Source organism: Oryctolagus cuniculus, chromosome 1 (assembly GCF_964237555.1).
Source record: "Oryctolagus cuniculus chromosome 1, mOryCun1.1, whole genome shotgun sequence".
Lineage (NCBI taxonomy): Eukaryota > Metazoa > Chordata > Mammalia > Lagomorpha > Leporidae > Oryctolagus > Oryctolagus cuniculus.
This window is the reverse complement of record NC_091432.1, coordinates 143,057,359-143,073,450: the sequence shown is the minus strand read 5'-3', so window position 1 is coordinate 143,073,450 and position 16,092 is coordinate 143,057,359. Positions and strand designations below refer to the sequence as shown.

The 16,092-nt window shown below is 49.9% G+C and overlaps 1 protein-coding gene across 1 annotated transcript; it reads left to right on the top strand.

Moving 5' to 3' along the window:
* Positions 1 to 8,186: 8,186 nt before the first annotated feature.
* Positions 8,187 to 11,673, top strand: LOC100347623 (procathepsin L). The gene is made up of 7 exons (XM_002708270.5): positions 8,187 to 8,320; positions 8,603 to 8,725; positions 8,817 to 8,963; positions 9,149 to 9,373; positions 9,796 to 9,958; positions 10,689 to 10,806; positions 11,282 to 11,673. Exons 1-7 carry the CDS (start codon positions 8,195 to 8,197, stop codon positions 11,379 to 11,381), a joined length of 1,002 nt encoding a protein of 333 aa, XP_002708316.2. The 5' UTR covers positions 8,187 to 8,194; the 3' UTR covers positions 11,382 to 11,673.
* The last annotated feature ends 4,419 nt before the right edge of the window (positions 11,674 to 16,092 follow it).

Here is a 16,092-nt window from a genome sequence, read left to right as displayed (position 1 = left end):
TTCCAGACCACTCACAAGTCTGGAATCCGAGAGGGGAGAGCTTCTCACGACAGTAAGGTTAAACATGGAGGACAACAGCACAGGACCAGCTTGTATGGGAGGGAGCCAGCTCCCAGGGTTTACAGCTGCTGAAATCTGTTTCTCTGATTCTTTTTTTTTTTTTTTTTTTTTTTTTTTTTTTTTTTTTTTGGACAGGCAGAGTGGACGGTGAGAGAGAGACAGAGAGAAAGGTCTTCCTTTTCTGTTGGTTCATCCCCCAAGCGGCCACTGCAGCTGGCGCATTGTGGCCGGCGCACCGCGCTGATCAGAAGCCAGGAGCCAGGTGCTTCTCCTGGTCTCCCATGGGGTGCAGGGCCCAAGCACTTGGGCCATCCTCCACTGCACTCCTGGGCCACAGCAGAGAGCTGGCCTGGAAGAGGGGCAACCGGGACAGAATCCGGCGCCCTGACCGGGACTAGAACCCGGTGTGCCGGTGCCACAGGCGGAGGATTAGCCTGTTGAGCCGCGGTGCCGGCCTTCTCTGATCCTTGACTCACTCTTGTGCATTACAGCAGACTTCCGTTTCATAAGCACCATCACAGCTGTGGACAGGATCTGTGGACAGTGCCTCAGCCTCAACAGTCTTTGCTGCAAAGTTAACGTGCCCTTGGATTGAATGTCATTTCCCAAGGATAGGTGAATTTTCCAGGGAGAAATTCTGCCTATGGCTGGTTCTATCAACACTCATGTTGTATCATCTCATTTTTTAACATGGCCTTAGGGGGTCGATGGTGCTCTTCCCATGTTACAGCGGCTGAAACCAAGGGTTGCTGAGAGCAAGGCTTCGTCTTCAAGTGTATGCCTGTCAGAGGTGGGCTAGCATTGTCTGCATTCCAAAGCCAGCATGACTGGCAACTCCGTGAAAGGATACTGAAGATGGTTGACTCCACTGGGATGCCATTTCTTGCTATTTTAATGCAGACCTGGCTGCAATGCAGAAAGATTTTAACATGGAAGTTTTGTAATACTCTATAAATTGAGTTTTTAAGTCCAGTATTTCTGGCAGAACCTTTGTATGTGTCAATTTCATTATCCTCCTCACTGTAAATAATGAGTAGGAAGGAGAAATTCATAGGAAAACCAAAAAAGATAGAAATAAAAGCTCACATAAATCTCCCATTTCTTCCCTTTCATCAAATAAAGTGTTGTAGTCACTGTGGGAAGCAGCCTGATAGTTTCTCAAAAAGTTACGCATGTGGTTCCCTTCCTGAAGAGAAAGGAAAACATACAGAAATGCAGAAACACCTGCGGTAGTGTCCGTGGCACCATTGCTCATCACAGCCGAAACAGCGGAAGCAGTCAAAGGTCCACCAACTGAGGAACGGAGAAACGAAATGCGGCACATTCATGGAGTGGAATATGTTAGCCATCAAAAGGCCAGTGCTGTGGCACAGCAGGTTAACACCCTGGCATCCCATATGGGTGCCGGTTCAGGACCCGGCTGCTCCACTTCTGACCCAGCTCTCTGCTATGGCCTGGGAAAGCAGTAGAAGGTGGCCCAAGTCTTTGGGCCTCTGCACCCACATGGGAGACACGGAAGAAGCTCCTGGCTCCTGGCTTCGGATCGACGCAGCTCCAGCTGTTGCAGCCAACTGGGGAGTGAACCATCGGATGGAAGACCTCTCTCTCTCTCTCTCTCTCTCTCTCTGCCTCTCCTTCTCTCTTTCTCTCTCTCTCTCTCTCTCTCTCTCTCTCTCTCTCTCTCTCTCTGCCTCTCCTATCTCTCTGCCTCTCTTCTCTCTGTGTAACTCTGACTTTCAAAGAAATAAATAAATATTTTTTAAAAAGACATATCCTTATGTTCCTGCAGGCAAATATTTCTTGGGATAACTTTAGACCTGAGAACACTTGGGATTAGAGGCACAGAGAGCTGTCATATCTTTCCTGAACCATCGTAGAGATCACCACCAAGGTTCCCATCACAAAAGACAGGCCAATAAGAGAAAAGTATAATCCATTTAATCGAAGTTTTCCTTGACACGAATGCCTTTGGCATTAAGAATCCAAAGACCCAGGGAGAACTATTATTATGATAAAGTTTGATGAAAGATGGACAGCACCGTAGAAATGTGGTTGCATCAAGGGTGGGACATCCCACCGAGTGGGGTCCCAGCAAGGCCGGTCCACCAGGTTACTTTTGGTGTCTCTGTGTGTGGGACAGGACTGATCTGGAATGACTAGTTACCAGACAAGCTGGGACAGAGAATTGCTTTATGACCCGCCGCTAAGCAGAAGGACCAGGGCGGGGGGGGGGGGGGTGGTTAGAGCAGGATGCAGAGGCTTTCTGGTAGGCTGCGGGGAGAAAGTTGTCATTTTGCAAGGGAGACGGGAATTCCGGGTTCTCGGATTCACTTCACAGGAGAAGAAGGGCCGGGAGGCAGCAGGGCAGGAGGAGATCAGAAAGAAGTTGCCTCTGAGGCTGCTTCACGGGCCCACCGAGCTCTTTATGTAGAGGCACTCAGCATGCCAAAGCACCTGCCCCAGTGTAGCATTCGATGAGCCCTACTGTGCGAAGGAGAACGTGTCTCCTCCAGGGCGTTTACATGATGTTCCAGGAAACGAGAGGACCCCGTTCCTCAGAGCAGCACCTGCCGCACCGCCGGCTGTCAGGCTCCAGGGACCCGTGCTGACTCAGTCTCGGGCTTTCCACCTGTTCCATCTTCTGGTGATGGGCTGAGGCCATCTGTATAACACACACAGTGGAACACGTGCTCAGATCTCAGATCTGAATGATTGATGGCATTGGACCTCATGGTGTGTGAAAGCAACAACAGAACACTTTCTTCTAGCCATTTTCCATATAGTATATTTCTATAACTGAGTGCCAGCCAGCTAGTTTTACAGAGAAGTGCTACCATTTCTTTTTTTTTTTTTTTTTTTTGTAAAGACTTATTTTATTTATTTGAAAGACAGAGTTAGAGATAGAGACACAGAGAGAGGTCTTCCATCAGCTGGTTCACTCCCCAGATGGCTGTAATGGCCGGAGCTGTGCCAATCCGAAGCCAGGAGCCAAGAGCTTCTTCCAGGTCTCCTACATGAGTGTAAGGGCCCAAGGACTTGGGCCATCCTCTGCTGCCTTCCCAGGCCATAGCAGAGAGCTAGATTGGAAGAGGAGCAGCCAGGACTAGAACCGGTACACATATGGGATGCACATATGGGCTTTAACCTGCTGTGCCACAGTGCCAGCCCCACTACCATTTCTTATAAGACCTTAAAATAAAATTTCTTATACAGAGATTAAAAAAAAAAAAGATCTTATGTGTGGTTCCAGGATCATTCTGTTGTCAACAAATCATGCTAGGAAACCTGGAAATGAAGGAAGTTGGAATCTATCCTCATAGCACATACAAAAATTAACTCAAATTAACCTCACCAGAACAGCTGCAACCATGAAATGCATAAAGGAACACATAGGGAAAAGTCTTCACAACATGCAACGTGGTGATGGCTTTCAATATAGCATAGGCACAAAAGAAAACATAGCTAAACTAGATTTCATCAAAGTGAAACTTTTTCTGCATTAAAAGATCCTCTCAACATAGTAAGAAAGCAATTCATAGCATGGAAGAATGTGTGTACAAGTCACATACATGATAAGATTAATACTCGGAATAAAGAATTCCCATGAGTGCAGCCTGTTGAAATCCTTGCTTAGTATATACTAAGTTGATCTTTATATATGAAGGTAATTGAAAATGAATCTCAATGAAGGGCAGGATGGGAGAGGGAGTGGGAGAGGGGAGGGCCTCGGGAGGGAGGGAGGTTGGGGGAGGGAGCCACAACAATTCAAAAGTTGCACTTTGTAAATTCACATTTATTAAATAAAAAAATTAATTAAAAAAAAAAAAGAGGTCGGCGCCGCGGCTTACTAGGCTAATCCTCCATCTGCGGCGCCAGCACCCGAGTTCTAGTCCCGGTCGGGGCGCCAGATTCTGTCCCGGTTGCTTCTCTTCCAGGCCAGCTCTTTGCTGTGGCCCGGGAGTGCAGTGGAGGATGGCCCAAGTGCTTGGGCCCTGCACCCACATGGGAGCCCAGGAGAAGCACCTGGCTCCTGGCTTCGAATCAGCGCAGCGCGCTGGCCGCAGCAACCATTGTGGGGTGAACCAAAGGAAAAGGAAGACCTTTCTCTCTGTCTCTCTCTCACTGTCCACTCTGACTGTCAAAAATAAAAAAAATTAAAAAAAAAAAGATCTTGGGGAGATTACTGACGCCATAAACATGAGTGTCGATTTGACAACAGGAGTCACTGTGCACTTGCTCCTCATGTAGGATCTCTGTCCTTTATGTGCTGTTCAATGTGAATTCATGCTATAACTAGTACTCAAGCAGTACTTTACACTTTATGTTCTGTGTGGGTGCAAACTGTTGAAGTCTTTACTTAATATATACTAAATTGATCTTCTCTGTATAAAGATAATTGAAAATGAATCTTGATGTGAATGGAAGGGGAGAGGGAGCGGGAGAGGGGAGGGTTGCGGGTGGGAGGGAAGTTATGGGGAGGGGGAAAGACATTGTAATCCATAAGCTGTACTTTGGAAATTTATATTTACTAAATAAAAGTTTTAAAAAAAGGAAAATAAAATTTTACAACTTTTACATAAAAAAAGAATTCCCAAAACCCAACAACAAAATGACCCAGTAAGTGGAGAGCAAAGGCGTTGACGCAACATTCCTCCAGAGAGACACGAAGGGACCAAGAAGCGGGAGAACACAGGTTGCGTGTTGCTAAGCAGTGGGTGAGCACAAGTCAGAACCCCTGGAGCCCTTGGGCATGGCTGGTGGCCGTGTAAAGGCGTCCATTGTGGGAACCATAGAATCAAATTAACCACAGAATTATGTATGCAACAAGCCTACTTTGAGTACACCCAAGAGAAAAGTAGGATTCAGAGATGTTTGTACACCTATGCTGCTGGCAACATTATTCACAGTAGCCAAATGGGAAAACAGCCCAAATGTCCACCCGCAGATGAGAAGACAAACAACTAGCAGTATCTACAGACTGTGGAGTACTGCTCAGCCTTACGAAGGACGGAAATGCCAACACATGCCACGACACAGCTTAACCTTCTCTTAAAGGTCCCGTCTCTTAATACTGTTAAAATTGCAAGTAAATTTCAACTGGAGTTGGGAAGGGGATAAGCTCAAAGCATGCTGTAGTCAGATTCTGGATGCTGGGGCTGGGGGAGGGGGAGGGGAGCGGAGAGCTGTTTGCTGTGTAATGGGTACACAGGAGACCAGAAAGTTCTGGAGACGGATGGTGATGACAGCTGCACACTCAAAAAATGGTTCAAAGGGTAGTTTCGGTTTTTTTTTCTTTCTTTCTTTCTTTCTTTTTTTTTTTTTTTTTTTTTTTTTTTTTTTTTTTGACAGGCAGAGTGGACAGTGAGAGAGAGAGACAGAGAGAAAGGTCTTCCTTTGCCATTGGTTCACCCTCCAATGGCCGCCGCGGCCAGTGCACCGCGCTGATCAGAAGCCAGGAGCCAGGCGCTTCTCCTGGTCTCCCATGGGGTGCAGGGCCCAAGCACTTGGGCCATCCTCCACTGCACTCCCAGGTCACAGCAGAGAGCTGGCCTGGAAGAGGGGCAACCAGGACAGAATCCGGCGCCCCGACCGGGACTAGAACCCGGTGTGCCGGCGCCGCTAGGCGGAGGATTAGCCTATTGAGCCACGGCACCGGCCCGTTTGTTTTTTTTTTGTTGTTGTTGTTGTTGTTTTTTAAGACTTACTTATTCATTTGAAGGTCAGAGTTAGAAAGAGAGAGAGCTTCCATCTACTGAATCACTCCCAAGATGGCCACAATGGCCAGGGCTGGGCCAGAGTCTTCATCCTGGTCTCCCACATGGGCAGCAAGGAGCCCAAACACTTAGGTCATCTTTGGCTTCTTTTTTCAGGCCATTAGCAGGAAGCTGGATTGGAAGCTGAGCAGCCAGGTCACAAACGGATGCCCATATGGTTTGCTGGCATTGCAGGTGGCAGCTTTACCCAGTACACCACAATGCAGACCCCAAAATGGTAATTTTAATGTTATATATGTGTTAACACAATGAGAAAATTATAGGTGTGATTGTCCTACATATGTTATCAACTCACTTTGAATTATAAGTAAGCTTATAAAAGGAAATATCTTATGACTATTTTTTATCAATGGAATAAAAATAGGCATAGACAGATATTGTGGGGGGAAAGATGTGATGGTTTTTTGCCTCAAAGATATTTTCTACAATTTTTTATGCAATTAAAAGGACAAAGGTTTAGAACACTTCGGGTTGTGTCTTTAAACCCTTCGTTTTAAGAGTTAATGTGCATTTTGTATATTTTTTCTCTATCTAAACGTTTTCTTATATTTATTTTATTTATTTGAAAGGCAGAGTTAGAAAGAGAGGGAGAGATGGGGGAGGGAGGCAAGGGAAGAGACCTTCTATCTGGTTCATTCTCCATATGGTTGCAAGGGCTGATGTTGGGCCACATGGAAGCCAGGAGCCTGGAGCTCCACCGGGGTCTCCCACATGGGTGCAGGGCCCAAGCACTTGTGCCATCTTCAGCAGCTTTCCCAGGCGCATTAACAGGCAGCTGGATCAGAAGTGGAGCAGCTAGGACTGGAACCGGCACCCATATAGGATGCTGGCATCCTGGGAAGCAGCTTTAACCTGATGCCGAGCTACAGCTTGGCCCCCTGGCTTCCTAAACTGAGTATCTTAAATCCTGCCACCAAGGCAGACACAGGCACACGCCCGGCCGGCCGAGAGCCGCGCACGCAGCCGTCCTGGCCCCCAAACCTCCCGGGCTGGGGCCGCGACCATCACCGGAGCTGCATGGGAGACCCGCCCTGCCTATCCAGGTCTCTGGCCACAGAGCACCCAGAGCTGAGAGAGAACCCGACCAGGCCCCGACCCCGGTTGCGCGGCGCCTGGAGCAGGAACCGCCAGACTGCACGCGCTGCGGGGCCTGGCCCAAACACCCCGCAGCACAAGGGACAAAGGGGAGGCTGGACTGGCCTGGACGGCTTCTCATGAGCCCCAGGCCCAGCTGGGAGCTGGAACGCATTGGGTGAGCCGAGCCCTGCACCTGCCCCGCCGCGGGCACAGGGGCCCAAGCCTCCCCCAGGGGCAGGTTTAGCCAATCGCAGAGCAGGCATGCGGTGGAGGCGGGGCCTATCCCACCTCAGATCTTGGCCTTAAAGTCTGAGTCAGCCAGGATGGGGCCAGGACCTCTGAGGGCCCAGGTGAGTGCCTCTGACAGGTGGGGACTCCGCACGGGGCAGTGGGGGCAGCAGACGTGACCCGTGGGAACGGAGCACAGGAGAAAGCGGGGAGGTCTCCTGGGGACTCCAGGGAGGCACGGAGACCGATCGCGGGAGTCTCAGGCTGGGTCAGTGGTCAGCTTCCTGGCACGCAGTGCATCCCCTGCACCCTCGGCTGGGATGCTCACTGTTTCTGGCGCCCTCGGGCAACCTTCTGGGCTTCAGGGCTCTTGTGCGGAGAGGGCAAGGGCAGGTGGAGTGAGCTGAGACTGGCCTGCCAGGGGTGCAGCCTGGAAAAGCCGACCCAGACCTGAACACAGAGTCCGGGGGCCTGCCTGGCACTGCCCAGGAGCTGGCACTGAGTGCCCTGGCTTCCAGCGAGCGTGGCCACCACAGGACCCAGGAGCTGGCTGAGGCAATGTGAGGGTGTTGGCAGACCAGGCCGGGGTGTGAGGCAGCAGGGGCGGTAGCTGCTGGTCTTCCCAGGGTCTCCTGGAGCACATCCCAGAAGCTGAGGTTAAAAGACACATGTCCCTCCTGGTGTATGAGGTGTGAGGGGTCCTCCCAATCCTGGGGTTCCCTCTCCTCTTTCCCACTTTTGCAGGACCAGACAGGGACATCTGTGGGACATTACCCCATGACCTCAGTAGCTCTGGTGCAAAGCCTAGAGCCCCCACTGTGTCGGTGCCTAGAGCGTGGGCAGGCGGCTTTGCCTTTTGGTGGATGCATCGCCCCTTGCCTGTTCTACCCCATCCCAGCCTCAGCCTCCACTGTCGTTGGGGGAATTCGTGGGAGTAAAATTGAAACATGTTTCTTCCAGCATGGTGGCCTTGGTTTCTGGTGGGGGAGTCGGATGGCCGTGGAGAGAGGATTGTCTCATCAGGTCCTCTCTCTTCCCTCTCCAGGTTTAGCACCATGAATCCCTCACTCTTGCTGGCTGCCTTTGGCTTGGCAGTTGCCGCCGCCGTCCCGGTGCTTGATCGAAGTTTAGACGCGCGATGGTCCCAGTGGAAGGCACAGCACAGGAGGGCGTACAGCCCGGTGGGTACCACGTGGACCCGTCCTCAGGGACCCCAGGGAGAGCAGGAATTCCTGGGTAAAGAGCTCCATCTAGAGGCCAGCTCTCACCAGGGCAGCACCTGCTGGGCCCCCTACTGAGCACAACAGGGCAGACCCGCCTGCTGGGTCTGAGCGTGGAGCCCGCCTCCCTCAAAGCCACCCTGGCCACGAATCCTGTCCCACCTCTGTCTGCAAGGCCACTCCGTGAGGGCGGGCTGGGTCGTGAGTGGAGGTAACAACCATGAGCTGTGTGATTGGCCCTAGCATGAAGAATGGCGGAGGAGAGCCGTGTGGGAGAAGAACATGAGAATGATTGAGCTGCACAACGGGGAGTACAGCCAAGGGAAACGTGGCTTCTCCATGGCGATGAACGCCTACGGCGACATGGTGAGTGTGCTGTGGGTTGCTTGACCCCATACTTCCTCTCCTCTACCAAAATGATCTCTTGTTTTTCAACGTATTCTTCTTTTCTTTGCAGACCAGTGAAGAATTCAGGCAGGTGATGAATGGCTTTCACCATCAGCCAGACAAGAAGGAGAAGGTGTTTGGGAAAGCTGTGTTTCAGGAGGTCCCCTCCTCTGTGGACTGGAGAGACAAGGGCTACGTGACGCCTGTGAAGAAGCAGGTATGAGCGTGTCAGGCTCAGCCCCCCTCCCCCCACCTGCCAGAGGACGGCCGGGAGTGGCCGACATGCTGGTAGATGTGGAGAGAAGAGGTCAGACACCTGTTCCCGTGTGCGCTCAGGCCGGGAGTGGTGTCAGCATCTTGCTGTCTGTTTTGTGGATGACGGCTTTCATATTCCCTCCTCAGGGTCGGTGTGGCTCATGCTGGGCTTTCAGTGCCACTGGGGCCCTGGAAGGGCAGATGTTCCGCAAGACTGGCCGGCTCGTGTCCCTGAGCGAGCAGAACCTTATAGATTGCTCTTGGCCTGCAGGCAACCACGGCTGCCGTGGGGGCCTCACAGATCACGCCTTCCAGTATGTGAGGGACAATGGGGGCCTGGACTCGGAGGACTCCTATCCGTATGAAGCAAGGGTAGGTGGAGCTCCTTACCTTGTTGTCACTAAGCTCCGCTTTGCAAAGTGGGCACCTTCAGACGGGACACACACATTTCCGAGTCCACAGACAGCAGGGACTCTCAATGCAAATCGGTGTATTGTCGTTATAAATTATTAGGTATCATACAGTTCTCTGATGACATGGTTGACACACGGCTGTTCTGCTTGTTAGGCACATGTTGTACATATAATGCAAATTCCTGTGTTGTGAAAATCGTATTGATAGATAAACCTCGGGCCTTTCACTGACATGAGCTAATTTTCCACTGCCTGGGGTGATCTGTAACAGTGCTCACTTGCAATTGCTCCAAAGTGCTGAGGGTTGTCGTTCACACGCATGCTCTCCAGGGAGGCAGGGGGATTGCAGTAACCAAGCTCTTTCCCCTTTGCCTTGAATAGAATCTCCCCTGTCGGTACGATCCCCAGAAGTCTGTGGCTAACGGCACAGGCTTCGTGCGGATCCCTCGGCAGGAAAATGCCCTGATGGAGGCCGTGGCCACAGTGGGCCCCATCGCCGTTGCCATTGATGCAGGCCACCCTTCCTTCCAGTTCTACAAAGAAGGTCAGTATTCTTTGTGGACACTGATGCATAAGAGTTGTGAAACCAGAAAATGTGGATTGTCTGGTGTGTGACGTTCAGTGTAAATAATTGGCTGCAGAGATTTCATTGTTGTGGAATTTCTGTACAATGTTTGTGCTCTGTGTTTGTGCACAGCGTTTGTGCACAATGTTTGTGCTCTGTGTTTGTGCATGGTATTTGTGCACAGTGTTTGTGCATGGTGTTTGTGCAGGGTGTTTGTGCAGGGTGTTTGTGCAGGGTGTTTCCACCCGTCATCACCAGAAGCATATCCCCATACCTCATAATGTTTAAAATAGCTGTATCATTTGTTTTATGGGTTAATCGACCTAACGTTCTCTCCAAATGCTTGATATTTAAGAATTTTTAAAGAGACCTCTACTTCAGTCATTTAATCTGGCAGGAGCCTGGTGATTCAAGCCATTTTGTACTTTATTTCCTAAGACTGATGCCCTGGGAGTTGAATTACAGGATTTCAGGGTAGTCTTTTAGGCCTCCCGGCCAATTTTTTTACATAAGGGTTCATTCTAATTTGTGTTTCCACTGGTTATAGATGAGATCCCAGAACCCTGGGTTTGATGACAATAGCTCCAATTTGTAAGTCTTTTCTGGAATTTATGGCATGTAGAGAAGCCTCCCTTCCTGTGGGTGGCAGGTGGGTCGCTGTCAGGGGTCCGCTGGACCCTCTCCACCAATCTTTGATCTTCCTCCCCAGGCATTTACTACGAACCCAACTGCAGCAGCAAACACCATAACCACGCTGTGCTGGTGGTCGGCTATGGCTATGAAGGGGCGGAAAGCGACAGCAATAAGTACTGGCTGGTCAAGAACAGGTACGAATGCCCCCAAAAGCTTCTATTGGCAACCAAAAAGGAATTCTTGCTTGCAATCAGCAGCTGGAGGCAGGACCACAAATCCTAAACAGGCTTCTGAAATCCTGGATGTCTTCCTCCCACTAAGGGTGAACACAGCAGTGTCACATGTGATTATAACATTCAGACACCGTCGCAAGCTTGCTGGCGGCACGAGTACCTTTGCATTTGTCAGTTTAGACAGCTTAAATAATCATGCAACATCTGGCTAAAAAGACAACCTGTCCTGCTTCTGCCTGTGATTTTGCAGTGGGGCACTGTGCACAGAAGTGATATGCAGATTTAGGTTCAGCAGTTTATAAAGGACCAACCCAAATATCTGCCTCTTTCTGCTAAGTCCATGACCTCTGACACGCTGCTCAAGCTAGATGTCGTTGTTAATAAAGTCACTATACTTTATTCTCTCCATGAAATGGAAAACCTGCTTTTCTTTCAGCTGGGGTAAGCGATGGGGCGAGGCTGGCTACATAAGGATAGCTAAAGACCGAAACAACCACTGTGGAATCGCCTCCCATGCCAGCTACCCCACTGTGTGAGCTGATGCCCCCTGATAAGGAAGCCTTTGATTGGGACTGTGTATCTGGAGGAGGAAATTCTGTCTTCAACCGGACCAGGCCCTCCTGGGTAGGATACAACTCTTAAATTCCTGCAGATCCCCAAGTTGGGGCTCGAACTCTGTGATACTTTACACTTGTTAAAATGCAACTACCATTATAATTATTGCTATAGCGAGTTTTGTATTGTTGGCTTACTTGGTGACTTTGGATTTTCATATTTTAAAGGATGTATCTTTTTTATTTTTAAAAATAAAACTTGATTTCCAACATAGTGGTGGATCTTCGCTTTGTTTTTAGAGAACTGGCTTCTTGCATAGTCAAACGCGTAGTTGGGCTCTCCGGACAGAACTGTGCATGCCAGCAAGGAGGCAGTGGGTGGCTTTCTGGCCCTCCTACTTGTAAACACTGCAGCGTATCCACAGGTGCACCTTGCAGGGACTCAGTTAGCCGCACTCCCCCAGGGTCAGAGAACGCCAGATGGAAAAGTCCAGAAAGAAATCATTCATGGCATGTAAGTCGCAAGCCGTTCTGAGCCTTGTGATGGAATCTCATGCCACGCCACTCCTTCATGGCCAGGACGTGAATCCTTCCCTTGTGCGGGCTTCGACGCTGAGCCCTCCCACGAGTCACGTAGTAGCTGTCTGGGTTATCAGGTCGACTGCAGTACCGCGGTTCTTGTGTTCAGGCCACTCTTATTTTACCCAGCGATGCCCCGAAGCCCAAAAGGAGTAATCCTGGCCACTTGGTTACTGCACGTTGTTAGAATGGTTCTATTTTATTATCAGGTATTGTTGTTCATGCTTAGCATGCCTAATGTGTTTGTTAAGCTTCTTCACAGATATACACGCGTAGTAAAAAGCGTCATATGGAGTGTAGTACCATCCACAGTTGCAGGCATCCACTGAGGGTCTTTTTTTTTTTTTCTTCAAGATTTATTTATTTACTTGAAAGTCAGAGTTACACAGAGAGAGTGGGAGAGGCAGAGAGAGAGAGACCTTCCATCTGCTGGTTCACTCCCCAATTGCCCGCAACGGCTGGAGCTGGGCCCATCTGAAGCCAGGAGCTTCATCCGGGGCCCACGTGGGTGCAGAAGCCCAAGCACTTAGGCCATCTTCCACTGTTTCCCCAGGCCATAGCAGAGAGCTGGATCAGAAACGGAGGAGCCAGGACTTGAACCGGAACCCATATGGGATGCCGGCACTACAGGCGGCGGCTTTACCTGCTATGCCACAATACCGGCCCCTCACTGGGGGTCTTATGTCAGCCAGCGCAATAACTGTGACCCAAATCTTGCTTGGAGCAAAATTTGACAAATGATCTAAGAGCAAAAAAATAATAATAATAATAATTTTGGGGTGAATAGCAAAATGGTTTTATTTTTATTTAATAATTACATTCAGTTTTTGTTAAACTGAGACACAATCATTGTACTTGTTTGTGGGGTACAGTATTATGATGTGATGCAAATACACAATATGAAATGACCAAATCAGTGTAGTTGGCATTCCCCTTCTCAGCTATCATCTGTGTGTTGAGAATCTCTGAACTCTCCTCCTCTGGTTATTTTGAAATGTGTAATTATTTATTGTGCACTATATTTATCCTGCTGTGCTATGTAGATTGTACAACTACTACCCCATCCTCAACTCTATTTTAACTACCCTTTCCTTAGTAACCTCTATTCTAATCTCTACTTTACATGATCAACAATTTTAGCTTCCACACATGAGTGAGAACATACGATCTTTGTATTGATTTGGGTTATTTCACTTAACATTATGTCCATATAGAATGTCATAAATGATAGGATTTCACTCGTTTTTTGGACTGAATAATATTCATAGTGTATATATACCTCATATTTTAAGCCACCTAACCATTGGCAGCATTTAGGTTGCTGCTTCCATATCCTGGATATTGTTTATAGTTCTGTACCAAACATGGGTGTGCCACTATCTCTTTGATACAATGATTTCATTTTTTTTGCATAGTCACGCCCAGTAGTGGCATAGTCAGATCAGATGCTAATTCTCTCCAGGTTTTCTGAGGAACCTCTGTTCTGTTTTCCACACTGGCTGTGCTAAATCACATTCAACAATGCATGAGAGTTCCCCTTCTCCACATTCTCACCAGCATTTATTTTTCATCTTTTTAATAATAGCCATTTAAAAATATTTTATTAATAATAATTATACATTGACATGCGATACAGTGTGACATTTTCATACATATATAAAATGTCTACTGATCAAAACTGGGCAAACAACGCTTCTCCTTCTTTGATGTTATTTGATGACTGGAGGCTTGGAGCTTCTTCCTTCTATTTGTTCTTCCAATGTATACTAGGGGACTCCAGCCTCCCCACTATGCTATGTGACACTAGGAACTTACCCCTTCCATCTGACTTTCATTTGGTACCCATCATCCAAACGCATCCCATTCCCCCTATCCCTCCTAACCTCTGTGAGATCACCATTCTGTGGTCAGATGGGAACTTTTCAGCTTCTTTTTAAAAGATTATTTATTTATTTGAGAGGCAGAGCTACAGACAGAGAGAGGGAAAGCCTGAGAGAGAGGTCTTCCACCTGATGGTTCACTCCCTAAATGGCCGCAACAGCTGGGGCTGGGCAGATCTGAAGCCAGGAGCTATTTCCCGGTCTCCCATGTGGGTGCAGAGGCCCAAGCACTTGGGCCATCCTCCACTGCTGCTTTTCCAGACCATTAGCAGAGAGCTGGATCAGAAGTGGAGCAGCTGGGACTCAAACCAGTGCCCATATAGGATGCCAGTGCCGCAGACTGAAGCTTTAACCTGCTACGCCACAGCGCCGACCAAAGTGGTTTTTTGTTGTTGCTGTTCCTTTACTATGTATGCTTTCATCCAGTACTTTGGGCCCCTTATACGAAGCAGTGCTGTGCTGAGCTGGAGACTCAATAGTGAAGAGATAATCCTGTTCCCTCCCTACCTCACCCTCAGTGGCAGTGTGGGCAAAGCTCTAGTTTACATCAGGGATGTGGCGCCCTCTAGGGGAGAAGGAAGGACCAGAGCAAGTGTTCTATTATCAAATGTCCAGAGCTCAAGGTGTTTTTGCTTGGATGGGATATGAGGAGGCACTTTCCCTTTGTGTTGTATTATTTCAGTTTTTATTTAAAATTTTCATTGTTTTAAACATTATTTCAATGTTATAATAAAATTTAACTACTTTCAGGAGGTCATTGCTTCAGATGCGTGTCGTTCATGGGAAAAATTGAAGAATCGGTCAAGGAAAAGGAGAGAAGGGGAAGGGAGACACAGAGGGTCCTTGGGTCACTTGACAAAGAGGCATCTCCAGCTGGGGGTGCCTGTCCTGAGACTCGCACTGAGCCTGCCCAGCGGGTCCCTCCCAGGGCACAGACGCAGGAGCCTCCGCCAGCAGCTGACCCCAGCGTCGCCTGGGCAAGTCTCAGCCACACAGAGCCTCTCTGAGAAGGGTGGGCTGAGTGTTCCCAGCCAGGGGAGACAGGGAGGGCTTCACCAAGAGTTACAGGGAGATGACCTCGAGGGAAACCTACCACAGGACAAGGCTCCAATCAGGCTGCCTCAGTGAGGCCAGAATTCCAGAACATTCCTGTCCTGTAGCTCTCATCCACCACCACCCCTCCCCCAACACACACACACACACACCTGCCACACCCACTCTGCAAAAGAGACGTGGATCTCAAAGATGCTTTCCTTACTCACGGATGGCGGTGGTCGTGGAGTTCAGTGGGCAGTTTCTCAGCGTGGGCCACGCAGACAGCAGCTCTTTCCCTCCGTGCTCGCGCTGTGGGATGCCCACGCCAGGAGCAGGTGTGTGATCTTCGGCACCGGCAGAGGCCCAGCCAGCACCAGCCTCCAGGACCAGCCTCTCAAGGGAGGCCCCTGGACACCCAGTCCAGCCAAACCCACACTTGCCTCCTGCAGGAGCAGTGACCCCCAAGTGGGGACGACGTGGCCGAGGCCACCGGGGAGCATGAGAGCGGCTGCCCCACGCGGCCGGGTTCCGGGAGCCTTGGTTCTCGGTGAGAGACAGGGAAGCAGCCTAACCCAGGGGCTCCCTGCCAAGACCCTGCCTCTCTGTCTCTTCTCACACCTGGCTCTGGCTGTGGTCTGTCTCCCTTCTTCCTGGAAGCCCTCCCTGACTCCCACACTGTCCCTGATGGCCCTGCCCCTTGGGGTGGGTGCTGATGACCCGCACACAGCAGGTGCTACTTAACTCCAGCTCTGTCACACGAAGGTCCCCACCCACACCGGGCTCTTGCTGCCACCCTGAGTGTTTTTACCTCAACACCCAGCTCCTTCCCTCCTCGGCAACATCGGCCAGTTTTAGAACAAAAGCTAGAAACGGTAGCAGCCGCAGTGGGAGGCCAAGGTGAGTCAGCGTGGCTCGCGGTCCCATCAGTGTGGACAAGGTCAGAGACTGCTGGAGGCCCCAGGGGCTGAGACCCCAGCTGTCACCTCCGTGCTCCATCACTCACTTCTTCCACCTGCTCCCGGTGGCTTCCTGAGTGGGACTCTGGAAACACTCGGGGGATGGGCGGGTGTGCTCACTAACCAGTGCAATGCAGGCCCGGATTCCCACATTTACCTTTCAGTGTTGTGTGGTCTAAATGTGGCCATGGACCACCCCTGGTTCTGGTCCCTCCCTGTCTCCCACCCTCCCAGGCCACAGCA